General features: G+C 40.5%; 1 protein-coding gene across 1 annotated transcript in view; it reads left to right on the top strand.

The window, feature by feature from the left end:
- Positions 1–18067, top strand: part of phlpp2 (PH domain and leucine rich repeat protein phosphatase 2) — a 173344-nt gene that overhangs the window by 78353 nt on the left and 76924 nt on the right. The window contains exons 4-5 of the mRNA XM_043706826.2: positions 4517–4707; positions 15714–15839. Of these exons, the coding sequence (XP_043562761.2) occupies positions 4517–4707; positions 15714–15839 (317 nt within the window). The remainder of the gene's footprint in view (positions 1–4516; positions 4708–15713; positions 15840–18067) is intronic.

The following is an 18067-nucleotide window of genomic DNA, read 5'->3' on the forward strand; positions in this document are numbered from 1 at the left end:
GGTTCACCTATCACTGGAAGTAACACTAACACTGTCTCTGATAGCAAAATTGCGAGTTTTTGATTTCTTGTCTGCTTTCTGTTTCATTCTATGTTGTGATTTTTTAAAATGCTGTAAAGCCAACTCTCCACTCTATTTAATCATTCCATAAAGTCTGACACATAGTCCAAATATGTGGTCTATGAATTCTGACTCATCAATTTCTCCTTACACAATTTTAGCAGTCCTATCACTTCATGCCCAAAAACTAATTGAAATGGACTGAATTCATTCGATTTATTTGGTGCATATCTGATGGCAAAAAGTACAAATGGAATTCCTTTAATCAATTCATCTGGATAGTCTTTAACTATAAGCCCTTAACATGGTCTTTAATGTCTGATGCCACCTTTCTAGCACTACCTGCAATTCTGGATGGTACACAGGCGATTGAATAACTTCCTTGAATCATTTTGATGTAAAGTTTGACCCTTGATCTGATTGGATCTTGGCGGGTAATCCATACAAAGTGAAAAATTTGAGTAACGTTTCTATGATCCTTTTAGATGTGATATTGCATAATGAATGCTCTCTGGAAATCTAGTTGACACCATATTGTTAACAAAAACTGATTCCCAATTTTTGTTTTAAGTAGAGGCCATACGCAATCAATTAAGACTCTTATAAAAGGTTCCTCAAATGCAGCAATGGGTATTAAAGGTGCTGGTTTTGTTGCTGTCTGTGGTTTTCAGTTACCTGATATGTATGACATGTCTGGCAAAATTTAACTATGTCGTTGTGTAGTCCAGGCCAGTAAGAATGTTTTTGTATTTTAGCTTGGGATTTTCTTAACCCTAAATGACCTATTAGTAGTTCATGTGCTACCTGCAATACCACCTTTCTGTAATCCACTGGCAATACAACTTGACGAACGTCTGTCCATTTCTCATCTGCCTGAATATCTGATGGCCTCCATTTCCTCATTAAGATATCATTTTTAAGATAATAGCGCTCAGGGATACATCTAGATTTTTCTTCCTTATATGCTTTTTGATATAATTGCTTTACTTTCTCAACTTTCTGCTCTAATTCACTTAATTTATCTGAGCTAAAACTGTCTACTTTGTCACCCATCTGCTCCTGTTTTACCAACCATCTGATCAAACAGAGTCTCTGCTAATTCTCTTTCAAATTTCTTATCCATACTCTTTGGTCTCTCCTGTTTCAACTGGTGACTTTGTGATCTCGTTACCACAATCAGGAAAGAACCCAAGATATGCTTCTTGTAATAGCTCAGTTGCCTTACTTTCCACTGCCTTTTCAACCACAGTTGACAGCACTCTTACCTGTGAACCAGCTATATGGTTAGCAAGGATAAATTGTATTCTTGGAGCTGAGAGTTTTTCCAATACTAGATTAGAGTGGTGCTGGAAAAGCACAGCAGGTCAGGCTGCATCCGGGGAGCAGGAAAATCAATATTTTGGGCAAAAGCCCTTCAGGAATGAAAGCAGGGAGCCTCCATGCTGGAGAGGTAAATGGGAGGGGGCTGGGGCTGGGGAGAAGGTAGCAAATAGGTGGATGGAGGTGGGGATGAAGGTAATAGGTCAGAGAGGAGAGTGGAGCAGATAGGTGGGAAGGGAGATTGGCAGGTAGTACAGGTCATGACGATGGTGCTGAGCTGGAAGGTTGGAACTGGGGTAAGGTGGGAGGGGAAATGAGGAAACTGGTGAAGACCACATTGATGACCTGGGGTTGAAGTGTTCCAATGATGAGGCGTTCTTCCTCCAGGCGTCAGGTGGTAAGGGAGTAGTGTTGGAGGCAGAGCAGTTCCAGAAGCCGGGGGATCCTTCTGGAATGTTTGTGGAGTGCTGGTTATGGAGGTGGGTATATAAAAGTTTGTTGTACTTGTAGTTTTCTCTTCAACCCGGAGGCTCCCTGCCTTCATTCCTGATGAAGAGCTTTTGTCCGAAACATCGATTTTCCTGCTCCTTGGATACTGCCTGACCTGCTGTACTTCTCCAGCACCACTCTAATCTAGACTCTGGTTTCCAGCATCTGCAGTGCTCACTGTTGTCTAGTTTTTCCAGTACCCCTGCTACCACTTCCCCACTTTCCATTGGACGCTCTAACATCACTGTGCATAATTAAGCATTTTTGTCTCACTGTGAAATACCATTACTAGCACTTTCTCTGGAAATATTGCTTCAGAGGTACATATCTCCTCATATTTCAGCATTAGGATTGAGAGGATCCTGTATGTCTTAATATTGTAACCTCTTTACCTGCTGCTCCTGGCCTATGTGAGTAAACTTAACCTTTGCAAATATATGGTTTAAGAAGATCTGGCACTTCCTACGTCACCAACCTCCGATCAAGTTCTATGTTCTTGTGCAGCTTCTTAGCCTCTACTGTTCTTTCCATTACCACTCCATCAAAATTCACTGTCCTGTTTTCCTCTAACTGTCTTCGCAGTGCTTTTCCTCACCCACCAACACTGATTTCATGTGGCTTATTTTATTATAGTGAAAACACCAGAGCTTTTTAACTTCTCTTTTCCCTTAGAGTTTCCTTTTTACCCTGTGGTAAGTTGCCCTTATGATCTTCACTGAGATCTACTTTTTTCTTACCAAGTGAGAATTTCGCTTTTCCCCAATTTCCATCCCTAATGGATTGAAATTAACCTTGGGAGCCAAACTTTGATTTATGAACCAACTCATAATTGTCAGCCATTTCACCTACTAGTCTTGCTGTTTTAACTTTCTGCTCTTCCACATGAATTCTCAGTACTTCATGAAGTGAATTTTTGAACTTCTCTATCCTTGTCTAAGTACCGATTTCTAATGTTCAAACTCTGTCTTTCTTCCTTTCTTCTCTCTTTTTCCCTTTCTCTCTTTTTTCCCTTTGTTCTCTTTTTCTGTCTTTTTGAACTTCCTCTGCTTTTAATTGTAATTCAAATGGTTTCATTTCTTCTCTTTTTTTTGTTTGCTTCTAACTCAAGTTGCTTCATTTTCAATAGAATTTTAGCCATCTCCGAAGATTCTGATGGCGTCTCTAGCAAGTTTAAGGGCTGAGCTATTGCTGAAATTGCCCCTCCTTTCCTCACAGAAGGAGGTAGCTCCAAATTAAGCTTGACTGCCAATTCCAGCAGTTTTGACTTGTTCATCTTTCGGGGCTTTACAAAAGTCACTTCTTCTACCCTCAGGCATTTTAAGAAGATAGCTTCGACCCAACTTCTCTAGTTCCTTTATGCAGATGTATGGTGGATATTCCAGGAGTGATGCAGCTGGTCAAACCAGTCAGTTTTAAACCAAACAATTTATTTACAGACGACCAAATGAAATGTAAGCAAAAGAAAACACAATTTAGTATAATAACTATTTGAAAGCCCAACCGATACAATAGCCCCCACAACTTAACAAGGAGCTGTTCCGATTTCCTGCAATATCCCATAAATGCATCCCTTGGCAAAAAGGTAAATTTAAACACAGGTTCTTTTAGGAGAGATGTTAGGAAATCAGCCAGAAAACCTCTGAATCAGGGAACCTTTTCCCCCAACAGCTTCTTGGGATCTTCAGTTAAAACTAAACCAAACTAGAAAAATCCCTGAGCTGGGAGAACTGGCCACTCCCCTTTCATCGTACAACTGTTTCTTTAAAAAAAACCCTGAAGGCCTCCACTGATTGTTGAGCTAGGCTGTATCTGTTCGCAGTTATTTGAGTAGCCAGTTCAGACATATCTGCATCTCTGGTTTTACAACCCCTTGAGAAAAACCAAGGGCAAAATAACCTTGTTAAAGGAGCAGCATCATCACAAATTTTACCAAGCTGTAGAAACACTTGAATTTCCTACCATCACAGTTGAAGTGAGTCCATTCTTTGGCTTTATCAGATTACATCAGGCCTGGTGCAGGACTAATCAAATGTGCTGACATTTTCTTTAATGGGACCTTATCAACTTTGTCTCATTGTAGACGTGCTGACATAGGCTGAGGATTGGATTATGATCTGGAGAGGGGAAAAGGTGGATGTTTATTTTGGGGATCCATGTGGAGTACTGCTACAGGTTTGGTTCCTTTCCAGATAAACCTTCACCAATGCTTACTGTCTTTGAAGAGTCAGCCGAGTTTATACATTCTATTTTCAAATAATCCACAATGTTCTATAACTCATCCGAATACTGCTAATAGATAGTTTGTATAGGTTTCTATAACAAAGTAGATTAAGTATAAAGACAGAGGTTAATATTTTTGGTTTGTGATTAAATATTTGTGAATTTGCTTGTTTCATTTTAGATTTCCAGGATTTTCATCATCTTTAAAATTACTTCCTTAATAGTGTTTCAAATCACTGAATATCTACAATTCAATATTTATAAGGAGGTTTATTGAATCTAATTGCAAAATGAAGTGATGAGATCGATGTGCCATTAGTTAGGATTTTCATTACAATTGTTTTCCTCTTGAGTTGAATGTTCTACATTTTTAAAAATATGGCTGTTTACTTCATAATTTTGTCAGGTTTTTCTGTTGCCTCTACAGGGAAACCAAGCAGCATAGAACAGCTCGATCGGATCCTTCTTTCTGGTGTATTTAGTGTTCGGAAAGGCAAGACTCAGTTGCACAAGTGGTCAGAACGTCAAGTCATTCTCTGTGGTACCTGCTTAATTGTGTCTTCAGTGAAGGAGTGCCAGATGGGAAAAATGCACGTTCTTCCTCTTACTGGAGGCAAGGTGAGAAACCATGTTTATTTTGATGCTGGTATTGTACAGTTTTCTGTGCCTCAAGTCAGGCTTTGTGACACTTCCTGTACAGTTATGTGTTGTTTAAAGGATGTAACACTACTGAGGAATATTTGGTGGCCTCCAAATTGTGAATGAGTAAGCAGGAGAGACGATTAAATCTGCAGGGAAGTGATGACAAGCCTATACTGTGTTGCTATTGGGGACCTCAGTTATCTAAATATTGATTGTTGTTATGTTACCACAAAAGAAAAAGGAAGGGTTGAATTTCTGAAATACATTCAGGAGAACTCCCTTTACTATGTTGTCAGTCCAACTAAATACAAGGCATTGCTGGATTTGGCACTTTGGAATGAGAAGTCAGTTTGACCAAATATCTGTAGGAGAGCATTGTGTAATAATAATCATACTGTTACATTAGTAACAGAAATGAGCAAGGAACAAGAGAGCACAAACTATTGGGGAAGAAGTTGATTAGATAGAATTGGAGTAAGGGAGAACTCAACACTTTCTAAATCAGGGTAACACTGAATACATGTAATATGGAAATATAATGTTGTGTTGATAACAGGGATTTGGCTGAAAGAAGGGCAGGGTTATAGAGGTTTATAAAATCATGAGGGGCATGGATAAAGTCTTGTCCCTGGGGTGGGGAGAGTCCAGAGCAAGAGGGGAAAGATTTAAAAGGGACCTAAGGGGCAACGTTTTCACGCAAAGGCTGGTGCATGTATGGAATGAGCTGCCAGAGGAAGTGGTGGAAGCTGGTACAATTGCAGCATTCAAAAGGCATCTGGATGGGTATATGAATAGGACGGGTTCATAGGGATATGCGCCAAGTGCCGACAAATGGGCCTAGATTAGGTTAGAATATCTGGTCAGCATGGATGAGTTGCACCGAAGGGTCTGTTTATACGCTGTACATCTCTATATGACTCTGACTGGGCATCAACTATTTCTGGTTGAAATACTGCAGAAAGAGGATGCCTCAGAGGATTCAAAGACAAAATTGATTCGGTTATACCGAAGGAACAAGAAAGGTACAATCACATTGCTTGGTGTAATCTAAAGTCCACAAATTAGTAGGAAAGTTGTAGAGGAATAAATTTCTAAGGATATTATAGCGAGATGGAAGCGTTATTGAATAGATATATTGGTGTGACTTAACGCTACCACTATCTTAGTCCGTATTCAGGTAAAGGGCAGAGAGGAGCAAATGTTCTTAAATTTGTATTTTGGAAAAATTCCTACATCAGTATATGTCTAACCCAGTAAGAAACAAGGCATGCTGGGCCTGATTATTGGGATTGAGATGAGCCAAATTGATCAATGTCAGTTGTGGGGGACATTTAGGGAATATTAATCACTCCATCATTAAGTTTTAGGATGATGATTGAAAAGGATAATGGACAATCAGAGTAAGAATAATTAATTGAGGAAAACCCAATTTCACTGGGGCAAGAATGGAGCTGGGCCAGATAGACAGGAGTCATAGAGATGTACAGCATGGAAACAGACCCTTCGGTCCAACCTATCCCAACCCAATCTAGTCCCACCTTCCAGCACCCAGCCATATCCCTCCAAACTCTTCCAATTTATATACCCACCCAAATGCCTCTTAAATGTTGCAATTGTACCAGCCTCCACCACTTCCTCTGGCAGCTCATTCCATACATGTACCACCCTCTGCGTGAAAAGGTTGTCCCTTAGGTCTCTTTTATATCTTTCCCTTCTCACCCTAAGCCTATGTCATCTAGTTCTGGACTCCCCGACCCAGGGAAAAGACTTTGTCTATTTATCCTATCCATGCCCCTCATAATTTTGTAAACCTCTAAGGTCACCTCTCAGCCTCCGACGCTCCAGGGAAAACAGCACCAGCCTGTTCAGCCTCTCCCTATAGCTCAAATCCTTCAACCCTGGCAACATCCTTGTAAATCTTTTCTGAACCCTTTCAAGTTTCACAACATCTTTCCGATAGGAAGGAGACCAGAATTGCATGCAATATTCCAATGTCCTGTACAGCCGCAACATGACCTCCCAACTCCTGTACTCAATACTCTGACCAATAAAAGAAAGCATACCAAACGCCGCCTTCACTATCCTATTTACCTGCGACTCCACTTTCAAGGAGCTATGAACCTGCACTCCAAGGTCTCTTTGTTCAGCAACATGCCCTAGGACCTTACCATTAAGAGTATAAGTCCTGCTAAGATTTGCTTTCCCAGAATGCAGCACCTCCCATTTATCTGAATTAAACTCCATCTGCCACTTCTCAGCCCATTGGCTCATCTGGTCCAGAACCTGTAGTAATCTGAGGTAACCCTCTTCGCTGTCCACTACACCTCTGGGTCCACTACTTTTTGTAAATGACAAAACGTAGAGGGCCCAGCACCGATCCTTGTGGCCCTCCACTGGTCACAGACCTCCAGTCTGAAAAACAACCCTCCACCACCACCCTCTGTCTTCTACCTTTGAGCCAGTTCTGTATCCAAATGGCTAGTTCTCCCTTTATTCCATGAGATCTAACCTTGCTAATCAGTCTCCCATTGGGAACCTTGTCGAACGCCTTACTGAAGTCCATATAGATCACATCTACTGCTCTGCCCTCATCAATCATCTTTGTTACTTCTTCAAAAAACTAAATCAAATTTGTGAGACATGATTTCCCACGTACAAAGCCATGTTGACTATCCCTAATCAGTCCTTGCCTTTCCTAATACATGTACATCCTGTCCCTCATGATTCCCTCCAATAACTTGCTCACCACTGAGGTCAGCACCCCCCCCCGGTCTATAGTTCCCTGGCTCGTCTTTATTGCCTTTCTTAAACAGTGGCACCACGTTTGCCAATCTCCTGTCTTCCAGCACCTCATCTGTGACTATCGATGATACAAATATCTCAGCAAGAGGCCCAGCAATCACCTTCTCTAGCTTCCCACAGAGTTCTTGGGTACACCTGATCAGGTCCTGGGGATTTATCCACCTTTAACCGTTTCAAGACATCCAGCACATCCTCCTCTGTAATCTGGACACTTTGCAAGATGTCACCATCTATTTCCCTACAGTCTATATCTTCCATATCCATATCCTTTTCCACAGTAAATACTGATGCAAAATATTCATTTAGTATCTCCCCCATTTTCTGTGGCTCCACACAAAGGCCGCCTTGCTGATCTTTGAGGGGCCCTATTCTCTTCCTAGCTACCCTTTTGTCCTTAATATATTTGTAAAAACCCTCTGGATTCTCCTTAATTCTATTTGCCAAAGCTATCTCATGTCTCCTTTTTGCACTCCTGATTTCCCTCTTAAGTATACTCCTACTTCCTTTATATTCTTCTCAGGATTCACTCGATCTATCCTGTCTATACCTGACATATGCTTCCTTCTTTTTCTTAACCAAACCCCCAATTTCTTTAGTCATCAAGCATTCCCTGTACCTACCAGCCTTCCCTTTCACCCTGACAGGAATATACTTTCTCTGGATTCTTGTTATCACATTTCTGAAGGCTTCCCATTTTCCAGCCGTCCGTTTACCTGCGATCATCTGCCTCCAGTCAGCTTTCGAAAATTCTTGCCTAATACCGTCAAAATTGGCTTTTCTCCAATTTAGAAACTTTTAGATCTGGTCTATCCTTTTCCATTATTCTCTTAAAACGAATAGAGTTATGGTCGCTGGCCCCAAAGTGCTCCCCCACTGACACCTCAGTCACCTGCCCTGCCTTATTTCCCAAGAGTAGGTCAAGTTTGCACCTTCTCTAGTAGGTAACATTCACATATTAAATCAGAAAAATTGTCTTGTACGCATTTAAGAAATTCCTCTCCATCAAAACCCTTAACACTATGGCAGTCGATGTTTCGAAAGTTAAAATCCCTTACCATAACTACCGTATTATTCTTAAAGATAGCTGAGATATCCTTACAAGTTTGTTTCTCAATTTCCCTCTGACTATTAGGAGGTCTGTAATACAATCCAAATAAGGTGATCATCCCTTTCTTATTTCTCAGTTCCACCCAAATAACTTCCCTGGATGTATTTCCGGGAATATCCTCCCTCAGCACAGTTGTAATGCTATCCTTTATCAAAAATGCCATTGCCCCTCCTCTCTCGCCTCCCTTTCTATCCTTCCTGTAGCATTTGTATCCTGGAACATTAAGCTGCCAGTCCTGCCCATCCCTGAGCCATGTTTTTGTATTTGCTATGATAGCCCAGTCCCATGTTCCTAACCATGCCCTGAGTTCATCTGCCTTCCCTGTTAGGCCCGTTGCATTGAAATAAATGCAGTTTAATTTATTAGTCCTACCTTGTCCCTGCCTGCCCTGACTGTTTGATTCACTTCTGTTCTCAACTGTACCAGTCTCAGATTAATCTCTTTCCTCTCTGTCTCCCTGGGTTCCAGCCCCCACCTTACTTGTTTAAATCCTCCCAAGCAATTCTAGCAAATTTCCCGGCCAGTATATTAGTCCCCTTCCAATTCAGGTGCAATCCATCCTCCTTGTACGGGTCACTTCTACCCCAAATGAGATTCAATGATCCAAAAATGTGAATCCTTCTCCCATACACCAGCTCCTCAGCCATGCATTCATTTGCTCTATCCTCCTATTCCTGCCCTCACTAGCTCGTAGCACTGGGAGTAATCCAGATATTACTACCCTTGAGGACCTCTTTTTTTTTTAAATTTCTGTCTAACTCTCTGTAATCTCCCTTCAGAATCTCAACCTTTTCCCTTCCTATATTGTTGGTTCCAATGTGGACAGTGACCTCTTGCTGGCCCATCTCCCCCGTGAGAACATTCTGCACCCTCCCAGAAACATCCTTGATCCTGGCACCAGGGAAACAACACACCATTCTGCTTTTTCTCTGCTGGCCCCACAGAACGTCTGTCTGTACCTCGGACTACAAAATCTCCTAACACAATTGATCTCTTGGAAGCCAACACACCCCTCGTTGCATTAGAGCCAGTCTCAATACCAGAAACTTGGCTGTTCGTGCTACGTTTCCCTGAGAATCCATCACCCACTACATTTTCCAAAGCAGCATACCTGTTTGAAATGGTTATCTCCATAAAAGACTCCTGCCCTTGGTGCCGACCTCTCTTACCTTTCCTGGAGTTAACCCATGAACTGAAATTTGATGGAAAAAAGTAGCTAAACAATGGGTTACCTTCAAAGAAGATGTGGTTTGTATATAGTCAAGGAATATTTTCTCCAAAAGGAAAGAGATGGCAATCAAGATAAGTGTCTGGATGAAAAAGAGATAGCAATTAAAATAAAGAAAATGTGTGCTTATGACAAGTGTCAGTAGAGAATAAAATTGAGAACCATGCTGCAAAATGTTCAGAAGAATAATGAAAATGCAAATAAGCGAAGCAGAAAGGAATGCGTAAAAAGACCAACAATGAACATGACGGAAATTGTAACGTCTTCTAAAAGTCCATAAATAGTAATGGCGTAGTAAAAGGAAGAGTAGGGTCATTTAGAGACCAAAAAGGAGATTTACACACAGTAGCAGTGGGCATAGCTTAGGTATTAAATGAATATTTTGCATCTGCCTTTACCATGCATGTAGATACTTCCCAGTTCATGTTGACAGAGGAAGCGACTCAGTCACTACAAGGGTTCAAAATTGATGATGAAGGTAGTAGAGGGCATCCAGGAGATCAGGGTTCAAGTCCCACCTGCTCTGAAAGCTTGCAATGCTATCTCGGAGGACTCTTCTGGCGCAGAGTTGGTGTCCCTACCTGAGCCAGGTTCAAGGCCCACCTGGTCCAGGGGTGTGTCATAACATTTCTGAACAGGTTGATTAGAAAATATTTCTGAGAGCACATATAACAAGGATCAGCTGAGGTGTTGTGATATTAGTTAGCAGACGCTGGTATATCCTGTGAATACACCTACTAACAAAAAAAAAAATGACTTGGTTATTTCACTATCTGGCTTTGATCCCTTAACGTGGAGGTACATAAACACCTGGGGATTCATGTGCTTAGAACTTTAAATGTGGTATTATATGTTGGAGTAGTTCAGAAATCATGTGAGATTTAGGTTTCATAAATAGAGGAGTTGAGTACAAAAGCAAAAAAGTTATGCTGAACCTTTATAAAACTCTAGATAAACCACAACTAGTTTGACATCCAGTTCTGGTCATCAGGGTGAAAGCCCTTGAGCACAATAAGAGATTTGTCAAAATGATTCCAGGAATGAGAGAGTTTAACTCCAAGGTTGAGGCAGGAGAATCTGGTGGTGATCTCTGTAGAGCAAAAGAGATTGAATAAGGTTATATAGAGTGAACAATACTTTGATAAATTTAGAAAAGGAAAGTGACGAGGAATTGTTTCCATTAGTAGCTGGTAAAAGGTCTACGAGACCCAAATGTTAGGTTCTTGGCATATGATTCAAATGTGATAAGAGGAATAAATTTATTTATACAGTGAATGTTGAGCTTAGAACGGGCATTCTCATGGTGTTGGATGCTGAGATGATTGATTCAAAAGGAATTTGGATAGTCATTAAAGCAATAAACTTGCAGGGCAGTGGGGATAAAACAGGGAACTGCAACTGGAACTGAATGGATAACTCTACAGAAAGCTGGGATGGTCCCATCGCCTCCCACTGTATGGTAATGATTCGTAAATCAGCTGAGGTGAGTAAATGTTATTGGAACAGAGTTTGAAAGATGTGCTTCCAGCAGTTGTGGCATACCTGACCTAGGAGTATTTGTTGAGATAATGTGGGGGAAGTTTTACGATTGTCATTCAAACTTCAGGTTGCAGAACATTCACTTCTGAGTCATATGGTCAGAAGTTCAAGTTTCACTTCAAAGACTTGAGCATTTAATTTCAGCTGGCACTTAAGATGCAGTGTGAAGTCCTAAAATATCTGATTTTCTTTCAGCTGTGATATCAAACCAAGGCCCTGTTTGTTCCGTAAAGTTAGCATAACATCTCGACATCATACTGTTTTGAGGAGAACATGAGTTTTCCTGGCTTTCTAATCACATTGTAACTATTTACCTGCCTCACTCGCACATCTTAACCAATCAACAGCTTCCCTGTACACGCATGCGCGCACACACACACACACACACCCCCTCTCATGACTTACCTGTTCATTAACATTCAAAGACTGGACCTTTAAACTTGCCATAAAACAGGCAGTGCTATAAAATGGGGTGTGTCTGGTCTTTCAGCAACTTTTCTCTGCACTAGTAGAATTCTACAGGATAAAGCTGGTTGCACATTTCTTCTTTAACTGGATGAGAAGTTACTGGTAGAAAGGTGCAGCAGCATCAAATTTGAGTTACCTTTGAGTGCAGTGGCAATTTGCTGGTCATTGCTGCTGCTGCTGCCTGGTAGATTACGCCATTGCTATCTTATGGAAAATTAACAAGTTTTTAACTTCAATTTCAGTTACAAAAAATTCCACTCTGAAAAACGAAGGAATGACTCCATACTGTTAACTGTGAAATTTATGGCAGAAATTTCGTTAGCTAATGTGCTAATTAACATAATCTCGTGCAGCGACTTCATGGTGTTGAAGTAATTCAGTGGTGAACTAACCAGCAAAATGTCATTAATGTGAAGTGATAATCCAAATAAAGTTCACTTTCGTCCAACCAGACTACAGAGCTGCTCTCTCATCAGGGAGAGGTGACTGGGTTAATCTGAGGGTCACCACGCTTTGGTTAGGGGAAAGGTTGAGAATGTTGAATCTTTCATTGTAAATTTGGCTGGTTTGGAAATTGAGCCCAATGTTGGTATCATTGCATTGCAAATCAGTTGTCCAACAAACCCAGCCTACAAATATTTTTAAGAGAAGTGAAACTTATAATGTTGATGTTGAGAGTGTCTTGGGACTACTTGTATAATGCAGAATGCAGACACAGCAAGCAGTTAGGAAGGCAAATGCCATGTTGACCTTTTAGTACAAGGCGATTGGAGTATAAGAATTAAGACAGTTGTTACAGTTGTACAAAGATTCCACATTTAAAATCAGAGTTGAATTCCAGAAAATTGTAACTTTGATTCCTATGGGAAACCATAAAGTCATTTTGCAATGTAAAGCCAGAATTATGTTTCCAAGTTCAATTTTTGCCCAGAAAAGCCAGTGTAAAAGTTAAAATACAATCCTATAAATATGTCACACTCCATATTTTATCCAAAATAATGTACAATACAGTACAAGGCTAAGTAAAGAAAGCAGACCTTATTGCCGAGATGTCTCTCTAGAAATTTACTGTACAGGTACAGTTCAGCAAAGAATACTTTTAGAAAACCAAGTCCACAGCAGTTTCTTTACTAGTTTGGGTATAAACAGTAGAAAACGTTTTTAAAAAGATTTAATATAAAGTTTACTTCAGCCACTGAGTGGAGGACTGTTTTGAAAACTATTACGATCTTCAACTGCAGGCCCACACACACTGGCACCAACTCCAGGAGTACAATCTGGAGGTCTTGCTGATGAAGCAGATTGCATCCTCCTTAAAATTTGCAGTGATGTGATGTGAGAGGCTCAATGACACAACCAGGAAGTAAGGGATGTTAAAATTGGGAATGGCATTTTAAATGAAGAATGACACAAAATAAATAATCTTTGGGGAGACTGCACCTGGTATACTGTGCCCAGTTTTAGTTTCCATATTTAGGGAAGCATATGCTAGCATTGGAGGCACTACTGCAAAGGTTCATCAAATTATTTCATAAATGCAACAGTTTCCCTATTATGAGCTGAGTACACAGAATCTTGTTTCTTTGGAATTTAGAAGGATAAGAAGAGTTTAATTTAGGTAAGTGTGAGGTGCTGCATATTGGGAATACAAATCTTAATAGGACTTATACACTTAATAGTAAGGTCCTAGGGAGTGTTGCTGAACAAAGCAACCTTGCAAAGCAGGTTTATAGCTCCTTGAAAGTAGAGTCGCAGGTAGATAGGATAGTGAAGAAGACATTTGCTATCCTTTATTGGACAGAGTATTGAGTACAGGAGTTGGGAAATAATGTTGAGGCTGTACAGGACATTGGTTCGGTTACTGTTTTTAATATTGCATGCAATTCTGGTCTCGTTCCTATCGGAAAGATGTTGTGAAACTTGAAAGGGTTCAGAAAAGATTTACAAGGATGTTGCCAGGGTTGGAGGATTTGAGCTATAGGGAGAGGCTGAACAGGCTGGGGCTGTTTTCCCTGGAGCGTTGGAGGCTGAGGGATGACCTTATTCGAGGTTTATAAAATTATGAGGGGCATGGATAGGAGGGGCAAAGCCTGGGGTGGGGGAGTCCAGAACTAGAGGTCATATGTTTAGAGTGAGAGGTGCAAGATGTAAAAGAGACCTCAGGGGCAGCTTCTATATGCAGAGGGTAGTACGTGTATGAAATGAGCTGCCAGAGGAAGTGGTGGAGGCTGGTACAATTGCAACATTTAAAAGGCATTTGGATGGGTATATGAATAGGAAGGGTTTGGAGGGACATGGGCCGGGTACTGGCAAGTGGAATTAGATTGGGTTGGGATATCTGGTCGGCATGGATGAGTTGGACTGAAGGATCTGTTCTGTGCTGTACATCTCTATGACTATGATGTGTGGAAGTGCGGGTGAAACTTTGATGGATGTGGAAGACTCTTTTGGGATCTTGGACAGATGTCGGGGGGGGGGGGGGGGGAGAGTGATGGGGGGGGGGAGGTGTGGACACAGGTTTTGCAATTCCTGCAGTGCCAGGAGGGGACAGTGGCTTGTTAAGGGGCGTGGACCTAACCAGGTAGTCCTGGATGGAACAGTCTTTGCGGAAAACTAATAGAGGTGAGGAGGGAACTATATCCCTAGTGGTGGAGTCCATTTGTAGGTGGCAGAAATGTTGGCAGATGATGCGATTTATGCGGAGGTTGGTGGGGTGGAATGTGAGGACCAGGGGGCTTCTGTCCTTGTTGCGATTGGAGGGGTGGGGTTTGAGGGCAGAAGTGCGGGACATGGATGAGATGCATTGGAGGGCATCTTCAACCACATGGGAGGGGAAATTTCGGTCTTTAAAAAAAGATGCCATCTGGTGTGTTTTGTGGTGGAACTGGTCCTCCTGGGAGCAGATGCTGCAAAGGTGGAGGAATTGGGAATATGAGATAGCATTTTTGCAGGAGGTAGGTGGGAGGAGGTGTAATCTAGGTAGCTGTGGGAGTCAGTGGGTTTGCAAAAAAAAAGAAAATGCCAGTGTTGAGTTGGTCCTCATGGATGGAGATGGAGAGGTCTAGGAAGGGGAGGGAGGTGTCAGAGATGGTCCAGGTGAATTTAAGGTCAGGGTGGAATGTGTTGGTGAAGTTGATGAACTGTTTGACTTCCTCGTGGGAGCACAAGGTGGTGCCGATGCAGTCATCAGCGTAGCGGAAGAAGAGATAGGGTGTGGTACTGGTGTAACTCCGGAAGATGGACTGTTCTACATAGCCGACAAAGAGACAGGCATAGCTGGGGCCCATGCAGGTTTTTTTTTGGTTCTTTGGCTGCTTCGGACCAAGAAATATGATGAGGGTGAAAAATTAAAGTTGAGACCATGATCAGATTAGCCATGTTTTTAAAAAATAAGTTTGAAATATTCTGTGTATTCCTGCCCCTGTTTCTAATGTTGCTATGAATGGAGAGTGAGTGGAATATCTGTGAGCAAAAGCAAATGTACATCATTTAGCTGAATTTTAAGAGTAAGTGTGGAGGCAAGTTATTTGCACGACTCGAGGACCATTACTTGATGGTCACATTTAAGCATGCTATTTATGCTTTGAACATTTGGAAACAACATGCTGCTATTTGAAATTTGGAAAAAAAATACTGGATTTCCCTGGTGGTTCAGCTGAGTAAATTTGTATGTAACTTGGCACACAGATCAGAAAAACACAATTTGTTCTCTGTCCTTTGCTGGATGTATTTCTATTTTCTCTTAATTTTAAAGAACTGACATGTTAAATGTCCCATACTAGATTTTAAAAAAATATTAGTTTATTTTTCTATGTTAAGGTTTTTCTCTCTTTGTAGGTGGAAGAAGTAAAGAGAAGACAATACTGCCTTATGTTCAGCTCTGCTGGGCAACAAGGGCAAACATACTATGTCATCTTTGATTCATACCCAGAATACCTACGATGGCTCAGACAAGCTTCCAAGGTGCTGTATTATGGCAACTTATTATTTCCAATTATGTTTTACATAATATTGAGTGTTGTTTTGGGATTGATATAATAAAACAACTTTGAGTTAACTATAGGAATTGGAAGATTTTAAATCCTGTTTCTTTGCATAAACCTATTTTGCCAGTAAGGAAAGCATATTTATGTTTGTCTTTAAATGGGTGAAGGCTAATGTATTTGACGAGAAATTTCTAGAATTTAGATGTTGAATAAATGGGAAATAATTACATTGAATTACTACTGTTTCAATCAATATAGCTTTTAACATTTCACTTTTGAAGATTTCTAATTTTTATCCCTTTATTGACTCTATGAATTCCATGACACATTTGTTTGATTTAGATTGGTTAATTTTGGCACTTGTGTCACTTTGCCATTTTGCAGATCAATTTTAATGTCATTGCCAATTCTATTTTGTCTTGGGATAAACATTAATTTTCTCTGCATCCTTTTATTGTCAGGAGCTTGACTCAAGCCCTATTGTTTAAACTGAACCCAAGATAATTGCTAAATTAAGAAATTAATTTAGTAACAATGAGTTGGTAAGCATATTGCTTATGCTTGCTAGTTCTTTTACTATTTTATATGGTACCATTATGAATCATGGTGAAGATTTATGTGACCAAAACAATGGGCGTCTTCTGGGCTAACATAGTCTACCACTTACCTTAATTTTATATTGGTAGAAACTGCTAATTGTAGTTGAATTTGTGGCTGGAAACCTTCATTTATTATTTTTAAAAGCAGTTATCTCTGCAGATTTTGCTATTTTGGTGCGAAGAATTTGGTATTGCTTCAGCTTTCCTATTTTCTGAATGTTGGAAACAACAGCCCTGTACCTAATTAAACAGAATATCAAAGTAGTTTTTATTTCTCTGAAGCTGTTGCATGCCTTCATAAACTGTCGTTAGTCTTCAGCTTTTTTCCCAACATTTGTAGCTTCTCTTCCAATTCTTTGTTCAAATTAATGTTTACTCATCTCTTGTTGTGGAATTGCTTTAACAGCAATACTTTGTTTGTGGGAGAAAAATCTAATCTGCCAAGTTATTATTCTGCAGTCAATTCTTAATTGTCAACAAAGTGATTTAAGAGATTGCCAACAGTAATATTAAACAGCAACAGTGACCTCCTCAATGATGCTCAACCTAGGTTCTGGCAGGGCTACCCAGCTCCAGACCTTTTGGAAGAAAAAGGTTAATAAAGGGCTAAAAATTAGAAGTCTTCAAAGAAACCCACATTGTGGTTCAAATGTCGGTAACAGTTACATTGAAAATGAGATTGCCTGCCCTCAACACCAAGGTATGATCTGTCTGAATGTGGTATCCATATAAAATCCTAGTGAACTTGAGTTCAGTAGCGTTGGGGGAAGACTCTCCACTGGCTGTAGCCATACTTGGCACACAGGAAGGTGGTTGTTGGAGGTGCTAGAGGAAACTAAGGAATTATTGACCAACGTCTATTGTCTGGAATTTGCTGGAGTCTCCAATTTGATAAATGAACACCTTGAAAGTTATTAGTTAATCAAAGAAAGTCAGCATGAATTGTAAAGGACAAGTCATGTTAGATAAACTTCATTGAATATTTGCAGATGCGACTAAAGAAATGTTTGGGAAAATGTCTATGAACGCTACTTATGCAGACTTTCTTTAATAATTTGATAGTGATTCCAGAAGAGACTGCGAGATAAAGTTGAAAAATTATTGCTAATTATTGACCAGATTATTGACTGAGCAGCAGGAGACAGAGTAGAGAAGGTTCTGTGACGATGACTGGTGATATCTGCTTTGAAGCTCAGGCATGATTTCATGAATGGCAGAGCTGGCTTTGAGGTGTCAAATGACCTACTTCTGCTTCTGTTTTCCTGTCATCACAGCCTCAGGATACCTGTGCAGAAGTACTTCAGCCATTCTCAACTGCTTCGTCAATGGCCTTCCTCCATTATATACTCAGAAATAGGGATGTTTGCAATACCTTTGGCAATCCTGGACTTTGTCCACTCCCATGAGAATGATTGACTAGGATTTGACTTCTAATTGGAATAGTTGTCTAATGCCTCTTTTGGGGAAAATGCCTTGCTGATTTGAATTGAATTTTTTTTATTCAAGCAGTAGATTTCTTCATTGTACTAGTTTCAAACTTAGTATCCTGTCTCAAGTGCTCAAATGTCATACTATTTTAGCTGTTTTGTGAAAGAAACAGTGCTTA

This window comes from Chiloscyllium plagiosum, unplaced genomic scaffold, assembly GCF_037043375.1.
Source record: "Chiloscyllium plagiosum isolate Xiang-an unplaced genomic scaffold, Cpla_swu_hap1 HiC_scaffold_17, whole genome shotgun sequence".
NCBI classification, from domain to species: Eukaryota; Metazoa; Chordata; class Chondrichthyes; order Orectolobiformes; family Hemiscylliidae; genus Chiloscyllium; species Chiloscyllium plagiosum.